Source organism: Bos mutus, chromosome 17 (assembly GCF_027580195.1).
Source record: "Bos mutus isolate GX-2022 chromosome 17, NWIPB_WYAK_1.1, whole genome shotgun sequence".
Classification (NCBI taxonomy): domain Eukaryota; kingdom Metazoa; phylum Chordata; class Mammalia; order Artiodactyla; family Bovidae; genus Bos; species Bos mutus.
The window spans coordinates 37124188-37138599 of record NC_091633.1 but is presented as its reverse complement, the minus strand read 5'-3'; the positions used below and the strand labels follow the sequence as shown (position 1 = coordinate 37138599).

General features: G+C 34.6%; 1 protein-coding gene across 7 annotated transcripts in view; it reads right to left on the bottom strand.

The window, feature by feature from the left end:
* Positions 1 to 14412, bottom strand: part of BLTP1 (bridge-like lipid transfer protein family member 1) — a 195263-nt gene that overhangs the window by 112525 nt on the left and 68326 nt on the right. For 6 of the 7 annotated variants that reach the window (XM_070386473.1, XM_070386477.1, XM_070386476.1 and 3 more), the window contains exons 23-27: positions 11087 to 11266; positions 8244 to 8372; positions 6171 to 6290; positions 5190 to 5470; positions 615 to 865 (exon numbers count right to left, since the gene is read on the bottom strand). In XM_070386473.1, coding sequence (XP_070242574.1) covers positions 615 to 865; positions 5190 to 5470; positions 6171 to 6290; positions 8244 to 8372; positions 11087 to 11266 — 961 coding nt within the window. The remainder of the gene's footprint in view (positions 1 to 614; positions 866 to 5189; positions 5471 to 6170; positions 6291 to 8243; positions 8373 to 11086; positions 11267 to 14412) is intronic. The other variant, XM_070386474.1, reaches the window with a different exon arrangement.

The window sequence follows — 14412 nt, the reverse complement described above, 5'->3', positions numbered from 1 at the left end:
ACAATGGAAGATGTATTTCTGAAGTCTTTGGAGAAAAGATAATAGATAGATATAAATTCAATATGCCTAAATCCACCATTCACTGTTCATACCAAACTCATGTATCTGTAAAGTTATCCTACAGGCTCTAAGGAAACACCAAATTTCTTGACATGGATGATTTAAGTCGTAAGAAGAGTATTTTGCAAAAGCAGTGGATAACACGAGAGCCAATAGTATACATATTACTATTGTTAAGTTTTTCCTATAGAAGTAAACTGGTAAAACAATTATAAACTTAAAGCACAGCTATTCCTAAGTGTATTTCTGGAATCTGGGTTCTAGGGAAATAATGACATATATGCAAATATTTAAAGCTGGGCTAGGAAAAATCACCCATGTTGACAGCAGGAGATCTGAACAATAAATCTACTTTTGCCTTGTGCAACTCTGAAAAACTCACTAGGTCTTATCTGGCTATCGTTAAATCACCTGCAAAACAAAGACAGATTATAACTAAAGCCTACATAAAAGACTGCTCAAAAAACCAATTTGAACAAAGTAACACTGAACTTCTCTCAGAATGACATAGGAATGAAGATAACAAAAGATAAATATAAGTGACAACACACTACCATCTACAATTTTGGGAACTTCTTTAGTAATAATCCATTCTCCAGGCTGAAGCAGAGACTGTCCATAATACATATCAGACTCTGCACTTGTGCTTGAAAATGCAGAGCTACTGGAAGGTGTCAACTCTTCAAGTTTGAAGAAATCTAGGCCAGTTACTGTGCCACCAAAGAATCTGCAGCCACCAAGACAACCACACTTGTTCTTACACCTCTTATTCTTCAGGGTATCATCTGGCCACAAAAACCACAACCTAAATAGAACACACAACAAAAGAAACAAAAGAACAACAACATAACAAAAACTCAGTAGGAATCAGAAACTTTTGAGCAAATAATTAAATATGTTAACTGTTAATGTTTTTAAAAGACAAGTTAAACACAAAGGTTTGTTTTTACTATGGACTATCTTTTTAATTATTTTGCCTTTCTTAAAAAAAAAAGTCTCACCATGGTGAGATGAAAATAAGTAGGAACAATAATGAGAAACAGAACATAAATTTTAAAAAAATCAAAGAGATAAAGTGTATATATATACATTTAAATCCACTTCAAAGACAGCAGAAAACATTCTCAAAAGAACTAAAAATTTAAGCACTAATTTAAAAAACAGATAGAACTATTAGTATAGATTATGCTTAATAGATTATAATATTTAGCATTGCAAAGACTTAGTCATATGGTAAATTTAGTACACCAAAATGTTATAAATACGAGGGAAGTAAGAAATTCTCAATAAAATCAAAATAATACATCACTCTCTATTTTAGAAAAAAATTGTGATTTTGTAATAAGGACTCTGAATGAAGAATTAAGACAGTAAGAGTAATTGTCTGTAAAATTCTTTAGGCTCTGTGAGTGACCCCCACACAAAATTATCAGCCGTTAACTACCCTCCTTCCTTAAAAATATTATATTATAGAAATCTGAGAAATATATTTTTATTCCTTTTTCAACTTTAAATAATAAAACCTCGTATTAACAGTCCATTTTTCTAAGCTTTTCCACATGCATTATCTCATTGGATCCTCAGGGCGCTCACAGGAAGACAGAATAAGTATTTCATTTCCTTTTTACAGTCATTCATTTATATTCCTTGAAAATATCTACTATGTGCCTTGAATGGTGCTAAGCAAAACTGACATAACCTTATCCATATGAAGTTTATGGTGGGCAAAGACAGGTCACACAAATAGTATCTAATCATAAGTTAGAGTAAAGTGCTCTAAGATAAAGAAGAGGCTATTGTGACAAAGAAAATAATGAAATATTATTACAAAAAAATAATATTTGAGATGTAAAAGATGAGATGGAATAAATATATCAAGTTAGTAGTGAAGAAATAAATATATCAAGTTAGAAGAGGAACATCAGTCTGGACAAGACAAAAGGAAAAATATGTATAAGGTATGTAAAACGCATTATGCAAAATCTGGAATACATTAGTTGTGCAACAAATGTATCCTACCTGTCCCTATCTTTATATAAACCAATGTACTAGTTCTCAAACTTCGGCTCACATTAGAATCACTGGGAGGTGTATATGTATGGCTGAGTCCCTTTGCCGTTCACCTCAATCACAACACTGTTTGTTAACTGGCTATATCCCAACACAAAATAAAAAGTTTAAATAAAAAAGAATCATTGGGAAGGCTTATTAAATTAATTTCCTGGCTGCAGTCACCATCCGCAGTGATTTGGGAGCCCAAGAAAATAAAATCTGTCACTGTTTCCACTTTCCACTTTTTCCCCATCCATTTGCCACAAAGTGATGGGACTGGATGCCATAAACTTAGTTTTTTTGAATGTTGAATTTTAAGCCAGCGTTTTCACTCTCCTCTTTCACCCTCATCAAGAGGCTCTTTAGTTCCTCTTTGCTTTCTGCCATTAGAGTGGTATCATTAGAGCTACCATGTAGGGAGAAGCAATTCACCACAGGCAGGTTACCTGTTCTTGCTTGCCGGATACGCCAAGAATGCAAGGCTCTGACCAGGCTACTTCTCAGGGTTCTGGAAAAGAGCAGGCTCACTCCACTTAATATAAAAGTGGTAAAAGTTACCTAAGCTCAGTGTTCCACTTCTGTAATGCAGAAGTAATAATGTCTACTATGTGCAGACATCCATCATGGGTCTTTTCTGACATCCCCATGGGACTCAGGGATAGCGGTGCCAGGTTTGGCAAATAAAAATAAGTTTGTGCCATGTAACAGGCAGTGTATTTTTATACTAAAGAGTTTTCTGTTGTTTATCTGCAACAATTTTAACTGCGCATTCTGTATTTTCTCTGGCAATCCTATTTGGGGGACATGGGGAACCAATGCAAACACATTTGACTCTGGCTAGTGCTTTTGCTATAATAAAGTCCTGTGTCTCTCACCAGGTTTCACACGTCTTCTGCTAGCACTCACAGTAAACTGTGGCAGGATAACTTCTTAGCTAGTAAGTAGGATAAAATCTCAAACTTCACAATTCTTAACCAATCAGAGCACTGAAACTAACCTCAGTGAGGCACCTAAGGTCACATGGAGCCACCTCCTCAGCTTCACTATCACCCTGCTCTACCATCTGATCTACAGGCACTGTCTTCATACCAACTGGCTTCCAAGGCCATAGTGAACAAAGAAACCAAAATGTGTTTTTAAACAACATTGTCCACAGATGAGTTTTCTTAATAGATTTATAAGATACCAGTATCTTAAATAAACCTAAAAGATTAATGTAATCTCAATAAAAACCTCAATAGGATTTCTTTTAACTAGAAAAACAGTTCTTTGGGAAAAATTAATAGGTGAAAATATCTAAACATTTTGTGAAATGAGTAGGTGTTAAGTATTAGTTTGTTGGTTTTCCTATATTTGAACAGATATTTGCAAAAAAACAAAACCCAAAAAAACTATTTACATCCTTGGCTGTATTAATGCACACACACCATAAAAAAAAAAAAATCCAGATGGTTTAGAGTTTTATGTTAATAACAAAAATAGAATAGTAAAAAATAAAGTACACGGGTCATGTGATTACTAGCAAAGTGCTCTCAAATTAGTACAAAAAATTATAAAATGGAAAGGTGAACATATTTGAATACATAAAATTAAAATCTATTTAACATAAGAAAAATAAATGAAACAAACTGCAAAATATCAGTAATGGGGATCAAAAAAGGGCAATAATCTTTCTAGAGTTCTTAAAAATTGGTAAGAAATACACCAAGATCCCAATAAATAAATGTATATAGGATACTAGCAGGCAATTCACAAATGAGGGAAAATATCCAATAAGTATCTGAAAAAAGTATTAAATAATCCCCAAATAAACAAATGCAAAATAAAGAGATACCACCTTTCAGTTATTATAAAACACTGAGAGGGTGGCAAACATGCAGTAAGACAGAGACTCTATTAAACAGCCACTGGGAATATAAACTGAAATGAGAGTCCTAGGAAGTAACTTGGGAAAGCATATCAAAAGCTCAGTTTTTAACAGTCACACACCCTTCTGAGGAAACTATTTAAAGGATATACCCAGAAATTGTGGGAAAAGCTTCCATTTACAGTGAGAAATTTAGAAACAATCTATATATTTAAAATATGGGAAATGGCTAAGTACAGTTCACAGACCCCAGCCTTCTGACCCAGGAAAAACAAGCTGCCGAAGGGCTGCAGCCAATGAAGAAGCAGACAGCCTCTCCAATTTCCTTTCCTCTATAGAAGCAAGCCCCTCTCCTCTGTTCTCCAAACCTGCCTATGTTTCGCCAAAGTTTGCTTGTCTTGAATTGCAGTTCTTTACTATTCCCCCAAAATCTTACTTTGCTGTTGGTAAAATCAAACAAAAAAAATGGGTTCTTTTGCTTTTTTTTTAAAAAAGGCAACAATTACAGAAATGCAGAATTTTAAAGTGCAAATACAGGATGATTTCAAGTTTAACAGAAATACATTAAAAATACTGGGAAGAAATGTAACAGATTCAATGTGGTAGAATTATAATTATTGTCCTTTGTTTCTTAGTAGTTTTCTCTATTTTTAAAATAAGCTTTAGAAACTTTAGAAGGGAAGAGATGAGGATGGAAAAAGTCATACTATCATTTTAAACAGATGTAATTCAGTAAGAAGCTTTGGAAACTATTTAAAAATCATTTCTTAAGGTTTAGGTACTTTTTGTCTTCCCTGCAACTGTGAAGACCTACAACAGAAGTTTTGTAGAATAAATGGTGATTAGTAATGGTGTTTTCTAGGAATGACAAATTGGAAGTGGAGGGCTATGGTGAGAAAGAAGGGGTGTAAATGTATTACAAAATGTTATGGGGGGTCAGTAATTTATATTTGTTTCACTATGGACACACATAGCATGGGCTTAGAAACATATCAGAAAATATTTTTTTCCCAGCAACCACACCATCAGAGATGATAGATACTATGTGATTACTTAGATATCAGATTCTTATTTACTCATTAAAGTGTACCCAGCATGATCACATTCAGTCTTTAAGATGTTCTTATTTTATTCCTAACAGTAGGATTTCCTCTATAATTATCTAATACTTTTCATTTGAACTTGATTACCATTCCTAAATCTCACTTACCTCTTAGTTCTGGCATCATGAGTTTCTAAGAAATGTCTTTGTGCCTCATGTTTAGAATGATGATCAGCAGCTAATGCAATATCAACAGTGATAAGTCCTAAGTTGGCTGACCCAGCTTCAAGCCAATAGGCCCTCCGTAGTACTGCAGGCTGAAGTCCAACTCTGGAATTATTTAATTGTTCAATATACTGTCTCACTTGAAAATCCTGAATTGCAGCACTTATTCCTTCCCCAACCGACTGATTGTGAAGATTACAGTTTGCAACCCGAATTGCACCCATCTAAAGTTGAATGAAGAAAAAGAAACAAAACTGTAGTTTCTGTATTTTTAAGCAACTTATTACAGTAAACTATAGAATAGGTAATTACTTCAAATAGCCTGACAAATGGAAGAAAGAAAGGAAAAATGAGAAAGTGGAAACAGAAAAGATAAAGCAACAGAATAAAAATAAACATTCAAATTTAAAAAGAGGATGAAAGGAGAAGACTATAATTCCAAATGTAATGAGAGAAGGAGAAAAGAAAAATAAGAAGGGTAGCAACAAATGAATCTTAACGCCTGATTCCTTAAGTAATCTTAATGCCTGATTTTCAGCAGTAACCCTTAAAGCAGAGGTGGCAAATAAATGTTTCCAGCCAGGCAAGAAGTTAAATAAATAAAGCCTAAAGGCATTCAAAATTAAATCGTCTAAAAACATTATGAGTTTATGTTCCTGTCATAAAAGCAACCTACTAGCTTATATTCCAGCCATAAAGCAAGTTTATAAAAATTCAGTAAAATAAAAAGGTAGTAAAAGTATGCTTTGAAAGAAAATAAGACTGGAAAAGAAGACAGGTGAAAAAATAGAAAGCTCCCTCCTAGAATTTCATAGTATTCTGTGATGGCAAACTATAAATATGTGATTTACTTCAAGAAATAGAGGTTTGGTTTGGCTAAAAGGAAAAAGGATTACACTGACCAAGAAACAGACAAATGTGTACCTTTATATTTGTAGCACAGCCATGCTCCACAATATAAATATCAGCTCCATCTACTGCTAAACGAGTCATGGTATACTTCAAGTCATCTGAAGTTGGACAAGGCCCAGGAATACAACTCAACTAAAATGAAATGGATTCAACTCTTAATTCTTCACCATCAATTAATTATTTTGATATGTAAGTGTGCTTATTTAACAAAACAAAATTCTGGTTACATGTGTATTTTAAATTATCAATTAAATTTCACCTTTTAATAATGATCAATTATATAGAGATATATTTATAATGATAAATGAAATAATCAGTAATTAAATTCTTGCCAATTAAGAAAACTAACTCATAAATAACCATGCGTCACTTTCATTCAAAAGTGGCAGGCAACAACACTGACAGAATACAAATGTAATTTGTTATTAAAACTTAAAGAGAATAGCAAAGTAAACTGATAAATAATATCACAGGTTTGTATGAACTGTATAGGAATTCAAAGTTCTAAGATTTTAAGAGTATTTCCTACTCGACACACATGCACATTTTTACACATCCACAAATATATGAACTGTAACATTACGCTGATATCTTGAAAAGTCCACACACATTTATTTTTGTTATTTTATTATTTATTCCTAAAACATAGATTTAGTCATGATTAGGTTGGAAGATAACATACACATCACCAACTTCAATGAACTTCTTTGTGAAACAGCAGTTCTGAGTAAAGTATCAACCCAACAGCATGTACTCTGCTCATCAGTAGCAGAGCCAGGACTACAAGGAAGATGTCTCATATGACAGTCAGTGCTCTATACTAATGTATTTCCTCCACACAAAATAGGCCTTTTAAAGACTCTCATCTAAAATGACAGAAAGAATATCAGGGGCTGCAAGGAATAGTGACTGACTGCAAAGGGTTACTAAGGAATTTGCTAAGGTGACAGAAATGTTCTAGATCTTTATTGGCGGTAATGGTTACATCAGTACATGTAACATTTCTCAAAACTCCAACTTAAAGGGGGTGAATTTACTGTATGGAATTTATGGCTCAATGGAGTTGATTTTTTTTTTAATTACAATACAACTTAAAAAGCTTTTAGTATTAAAAAAAATAAAGGGAGGAGATGCCTACAAGCATGAACAAATTACCCATAAGAAACTAATGACTAAGGAACCAATTCCCCAGAGCCTGGCGTTGTGTTTATAACAAGAAAAAAGTAATTTTTATCACCAATTATAGCTGTTTTATTGATGATAAATAAGCACAGGTTACTGATTTTTTTGGATATAAAATTAAAAGCTGAATGAATTATTTCCAATTCACGGTAATACAATAGCAAACATATGGTTTGTATACAAAAGAAAAAAGAAAGGAAAGACATACAGAAAAGAAACTGGAAAGAAAAGCCAAACTATTAGAAATGGTTATCTCTATGATGCAGAACTAGGGTCACTCCGAAACTGCAATGTTTCAAGTTGCTAATTTCTCAAATGAACATACTTTAAAAAATGTTCCACACTCCAAATTCATAAGTAACATTCTTTACTACAAAATAACACCATGCATCTCACTGTACATGATTTCAGGAATTATTATATACTTCTTACAACCCTCTTCAAAGTAGTGTAATGACCCTTAGCCACAGTAGTGCTATGTTGTAGAAAGAGCATAAGATTTAGGGTCAGGAAACTAGGCAAATGCCCAACATTATTAATCACATTATAGGAGAACGTGTATGTTCCAGAAGGGTCTGCCAACAACGTCATGCAAGGAATTCAACCTTCTTCCTCCTCCAACTTCTAAATCTTCTACATAAATGCACAGCTATATCCCAAAGAGTTAGTGTAATAACGCAGTAAGATGTTAATGTTAACAATAAAAATTTAAGAGATACAAATTTATAATATCTCCATTTACTTGTGAATGTATGTTTTAAGAATTACCTCATTTTAGATATTTACAACTAAATAAAAATGACTATAAATTAGCAAAATAATTTTCTTAATTGAAAAAAGTGAACTTTCATTTTGAAAAAACCCATAAACATTTGTAATACTGCTAACATATTTTTAACATACCTTGGATTCACAGAAGCGTCGATCAATTCCATGCTGACATACTACTACTGATTTTGGTCTTTCCAGTTCATACTCTCGACATACCACATGAAAAATAAATGTCTGTCCCCACTCCAAGAGACAAGCCAGCTACAAATAAGCCATGACAGGTTGACAACACTGTTAGCATCCTAAATAAGTGTTCACGGTTCAAAAGTTTATCAAGAATATTAATACAGCTTGAAATAATCCAAACAGTGCCTTATACCTGCTATATAATCTACTTGTTAGCCAATATCATTTTTCTACCTTGACATCATTTATAAGCTTATGTTACTGTTCATTTGTAAATGACAAAATGCATTGCCAAAATGAAAAATCATTTCAACTGAAAAATGAAACTTCAGCAACCTCTAAAGCCCGTTATTTTTCTTAAAGTTTGTATCTTTCTTCTTACATGACTAGTCAGAATTCCGTGCACAGAAAAGCACCTAGAATTCTCTATGTGACAATAAATCAAGGTTCAAAGTGAAATTTATATCTACTAAGCAAAAATTTTAGAAAATCAGGTATTCTGAAGATTAAAGAACTTTCATGAATAGAAGTTTAAGTATATATCAATTTTCATCAAATCTTGAGTTTTTTAAAAATCTTAGGGTCACAATTTATTAGTTTACAATAAACATGGAGCCAGGGGTATACACTGTATTATCCCCACCCCCACCAAAAAGTACATAATTTAAACTCTCAGAAAATATGAATTTACTTTTAAAATACACAAAGAATGGAATAAACACTAAAAGCACCAATGGATTCATGAACCTTGATAGAAACAGTGATACCAGGATTTCAGTGTAGAAGAAAGAGAAATGTTTCAACTTCTAATAAAAGCTGAGATTCTAGCAATCTTTAGGTTAAAAGAACTGTGTCCAGTCTTGAAGAGTCAGCATGGCTTCATTGCATGCTTGTTAGGGAATAAGCTGTTTTTATTATATGCTTCAGTTTTTACTTATAGATTTAGAGACAGAAAATGGCAGATAAAAATAGTTATGAGGTATGTAAGCACTAAATTTTTGTTTTCACCCATTATTATATGCTTATTTCCATCATTTTTATATAATATATCCCTTTTCAATTCTACTCATTTTCCTACTATTTCGAGAATCTTAATTTTTGCTTCCCTTCAACTATTTCCTTCAGATATAATCAATACAAGTTATCTATTCTGGTGGCTCAGTGATAAAGAGACCGCCTGCCATGGCAGAATACCTGAGCTTGATCCCTGGGTCGGGAAGATCCCCTGGAGAAGAGAATGGCAACCCACTCCAGTATTCGTGCCTGGGAAATTCTATGGACAGAGGAGCCTGGTAGACTACAGTCCATGGGGTCACAAAGAGTCAGACACTACTTAGCAATTAAACAACAACAACAAACAACAGTCTTTATTTATCTGCAGGTTGCCACTACCTACCTCTAAATTACATGTTTCACACTCATTTTGTAATTCTACCAAAACCTGAGTTATGTACATGTCCACCACATTTCAATCTTTTGAAACACTGATTATGAAATGCATGTTATAAACACAGGCATACCTCACAGATACTGTGGATTTGGTTCCAAACCACCACAGTAAATCTGCAACATTGTGAGTATCACAATAAAGTGAGTCACAAATTTTTTGGTTTCCCAGTGCATATAAGTTATGTTTACAAGTAACTAGTAGTCTATCCTGTGTACAACAGCATTATATCTTAAAAAAACAACATACATATCTTAATTAAAAGGCACTTTATTGTTAAAAAATGCTAAACTGAGCCTTCAATGAGTCACGATCCTTTTGAAATAGTAACTAACATAAAAGATCAATAATGAAAAAGTCTGAAATAGTGCAAGAATTACCAAAATGTGAGACAGATACATAAATTGAACAAATGCTATCAGAAAAATGGTGCTAACAGACTTTCTTGATGCAGCATTGCCACAAACCTTCAATTTGTTAAAAAAAAAAAACAAACCTACAACCAGAAAGCAAAATCTGTGAAACATAAGAAAATGAGGTTTAACTATATTTGTCTCAACAGGTGAAATTTTACAGTAATACAAACATTTCGCTAAATTTCAATGGCCCATTCTAGAACTAAGGGTTACAGTCAGCCTCTGTATCCATAGGCTTCACAGCTGCAGTGGGCTGAATCCATGACTGGTTGAACCTGTGGATGCAGAACCTTTGTCAGGGAGGCTGACAGTAACCTTAAGCCCTGAGACTCCTAAAGACTAAGTGGGACCTTGAGAGGGAAGGAGAACTTATCCAAAGGGATTACAACTAGTCTTCTACACGAGATTTTCTGCCAATAAATTCATTGTTATTTTTCTAAATCAGTATCTATATCACTAAGTGTAGATTCAAATAATGCTACCTTGCTTTAGGACATGACAAGTGAAGAAACATGCTACCTTAATTATAAATGCCTCTTTCAAATCCTACCTAAGAAATATACAAAAAAGTAAAGTTCTCAGAAAATTAGCCTATGTACTGGAAAAACAAGATTGTTCCAACAGTGGAGAGACAAGTAATATAATTTTAATAATATATAACTTGAATTCCAGAAACTTCTCATCCTGAGTTCTTCTCAAAGAAAGTCTTGAAAATATTATACAGGACTATAAAAAATTATACCCATCAATTTTATGTGGCCCAGAAAACTGAAACTTGTCTCTGACTCATCCATGACTAAGAAAATCCTTAATGGCAAGTGGAAGTAAAATGAACATTCAAATGGGCATACAACTTTTTCTTGGGGACGTGGGTCAGGAAAGGAAAAAGGAAGACAGGGATAGCACTCCGAGACCTGAGAACATACCTGTGGTGCTGTGACCTTCGCTGTAAGGCTTCCGGCCTGCACATCAATTAGCCATGCGTATTCTAAGGAATCACTTCCCAAAGGAAGACCTTCCGCTGAGAACATAGCGTGTGCTCTCAGCTGGAGACCTGACAAATTGATGTGACCTTCCCTCAGCACTTCATCCACAGGCGGTCGCTGCTGAAAACAATAAGCATAAGAAAAATCAGCATTTATAATTGCTACTTGCTTTTTCCCCCAGAGACAAATAAATGGTAAAACATGCTCTATGGAAAATAAGACTTTAGGATCCAAAGCTCTTAACACAACCTTGTATCCATAAAAGTAGTCTGAGTTCAGCTTCTTTAGTGACATTATCTGTAAAAGCCCAACTGCAAAGCAAGACAGCAAAGTCTTAAAAAAATGCAGACTTCTCTTTGGTAGGCGCCTCAATAAATAAAAAGAAACAAGTATTCTGACTAACAGGGAATGTGAGAGACCAATCTTTTGTGACAAGGCAGGAATCATGAGATTAAAGTATCAAAAAGAAGAAAATAACATGGAAGAAAAAAGACCCATTAAGACCATAATGAGGAACTAGCAAAGAAAACCATCTTCCAGAAAGATTTTGAGAATTATGTAAATATTAAAAGGAGAGATTCCTCTTACAGAGAATAATTATATACTCGTAACTAAAAAGCAGCAACATTTCAAAGAGAAAATTTCTAACACTTATTCAGAAAGGATATGTCCTAAAATAGGGCATTCCATGGAACACTAGGTTCACAGATTGTTATTAGGAACAAAGAATCAAGTAAGTTTGGTAATGCCCTACCCATCAGTCGCCAATTTTTATAGAATCTACCTCCCAGTCTCCCACAAATGCACTGAGTTTCTTTCAGCTTCCTGCTATCATCCTGGTTCAAATAATACACCCTCTTGCCAGGATCTCCCAGCATTTGCTTTTACACTGTTCTGCTTCATACTCTACAAGAACACCACAGAGACCTTTTAAAAAGGCAAGTTTTACCATGTTCTTACCTCAAGACCAGAGATCAAATTATCAACATTTGCTGGATCACAGAGAAAGCAAGAGAATTCCAGAAAAACAACTATGTCTGTTTCACTGACTATACTAAAACCCTTGACTGTGTAGATTACAACATATACAATGGAGTATTACTCAGCCATTAAAAAGAATTCATTTGAATCAGTTCTAATGAGGTGGATGAAACTGGAGCCTATTATACAGAGTGAAGTAAGCCAGAAGGAAAAACACCAATACAGTATACTAACGCATATATATGGAATTTAGAAAGATGATAACAATAACCCTGTGTACGAGACAGCAAAAGAAACACTGATGTATGGAACAGTCTTATGGACTCTGTGGGAGAGGGAGAGGGTGGGAAGATTTGGGAGAATGGCATTGAAACATGTAAAATATCATGTATGAAACGAGATGCCAGTCCAGGTTCAATGCACGATACTGGATGCTTGGGGCTAGTGCACTGGGACGACCCAGAGGGATGGTATGGGGAGGGAGGAGGGAGGAGGGGTCAGCATGGGGAGCACATGTATACCTGTGATGGATTCATTTTGATATTTGGCAAAACTAATACAATTATGTAAAGTTTAAAAATAAAATTTAAAAAAAAAAATAAATAAAACCCTTGACTGTGTAGATTACAACAAAGTATCAAAAACTCTTAAAAGAGATAGGAATAGCAGATCACCTTACCTGCCTCCTGAGAACCTGTATGCAAGTCAAGAAGCAACTGTTAGAACCAGACATGGAACAAATGACTGGTTCAAAATTGGAAAACGGCTATGACAAGGCTGTATACTGTCACCCTGCTTATTTAATTTATATGCAGAGTACATCATGAGAAATGCCAGCCTGGATAAATCACAAGCTGGAATGAAGACTGTTGGAAGAATTATCAAAAACTTCAGATATGCAGATGATACCACCCTAATGGGAAAAGTGATAGGGAACTAAAGAGCCTCTTGATGAGGGTGAAAGAGGAGAGTGAAAACGTTGGCTTGAAACTCAACATTCAAAAAATGAAGATCATGGCATCCAGTCCCATCACTTCATAGCAAACAGATGGGGTAAAGTAGAAATAGTGACAGATTTGATTTCCTTAAGCTCCAAAATCAAAGCAAGTGGTGACTGCAGACATAAAATTAAAAGATGCTTGCTCCCTGGAAAAAGCTATGAAAAACCTAGACAGCATATTAAAAACCAGAAATATCACTTTGCCGACAAAGGTCCATATAGTCAAAGCTATAGCTTTTCTAGTAGTTATGTACGAATGTAAGAGTTGGACCTTAAAGAAGGCTGAGCCCTGAAGAATTGATGGTTTCAAATTGTGGTGCTAGAGAAAACGCTTGAGAGTTCCTTGGACAGCAAGGAGATCAAACCAGTCAATCCTAAAGGAAATCAATCCTGAATATTCACTGATTCTGAAGCTGAAGCTCCAATACTTTGGCCAGCTGATGCAATCAGCCAACTCACTGGAAAAGACCCTGATGCTAGGAAAGACTGAAGGCAAAAGGAGAAGAGGGCAGCAGAGGATGAAATGGTTAGCTAGCATCACCAACTCAATGGACCTGAATCTGAACAAACTCCAGGAGACAGTGGAGGACAGAGGAGCTTGGCATGCTGCAATCTATGGGGTTGCAGAGTAGGACATGACTTAGTGACTGAATAACAACAGTTATCTCAAAGCCATTATATGCTACCAAAGCACTTCATTCCTTTCCATGCAGCACTTTTTACACTTGAAATTAATCATCTTAATTTTACCATGACAGTCTTTTTAGTGTGTATGTGCAGGCAATCTTACAGGGTTAATGTTCCTTGTTTCAGCACAAATTTTGGAAACTGCATTCATTAACAAGTGTTTTTAAGGATAGGGCTAAATCTAATTCATATGGTATTCTTAAAAGGTCATTTCAAATTGTGACTATAATAAAAGCTCTAGAGAGTCTTCTGATACATTTTTTGTCTAAGCTGTGTGACAGTATATAAAATCACCTATTCCCTTCTATTTTCTGTGAGGCATCAATTCCCTTCTATTTTCTGTGAGGCAGCTGGAGAGGATGGTCAATGAAGATGACTTCTGGCCTTGATACTCTATAATTCTCAATTCCCTTCTATTTTCTGTGAGGCAGCTGGAGAGGATGGTCAATGAAGATGACTTCTGGCACTGATATTCTATAATTCTCAATACAAAGTTTTTGATAGCTTTTCTTGAGTTCAAAGATACATATGGATCTTGGCTTAGATGAATCAATACTGTTCAAATGTTCACACTGCCCAAAGCAATTGATAGACTCAA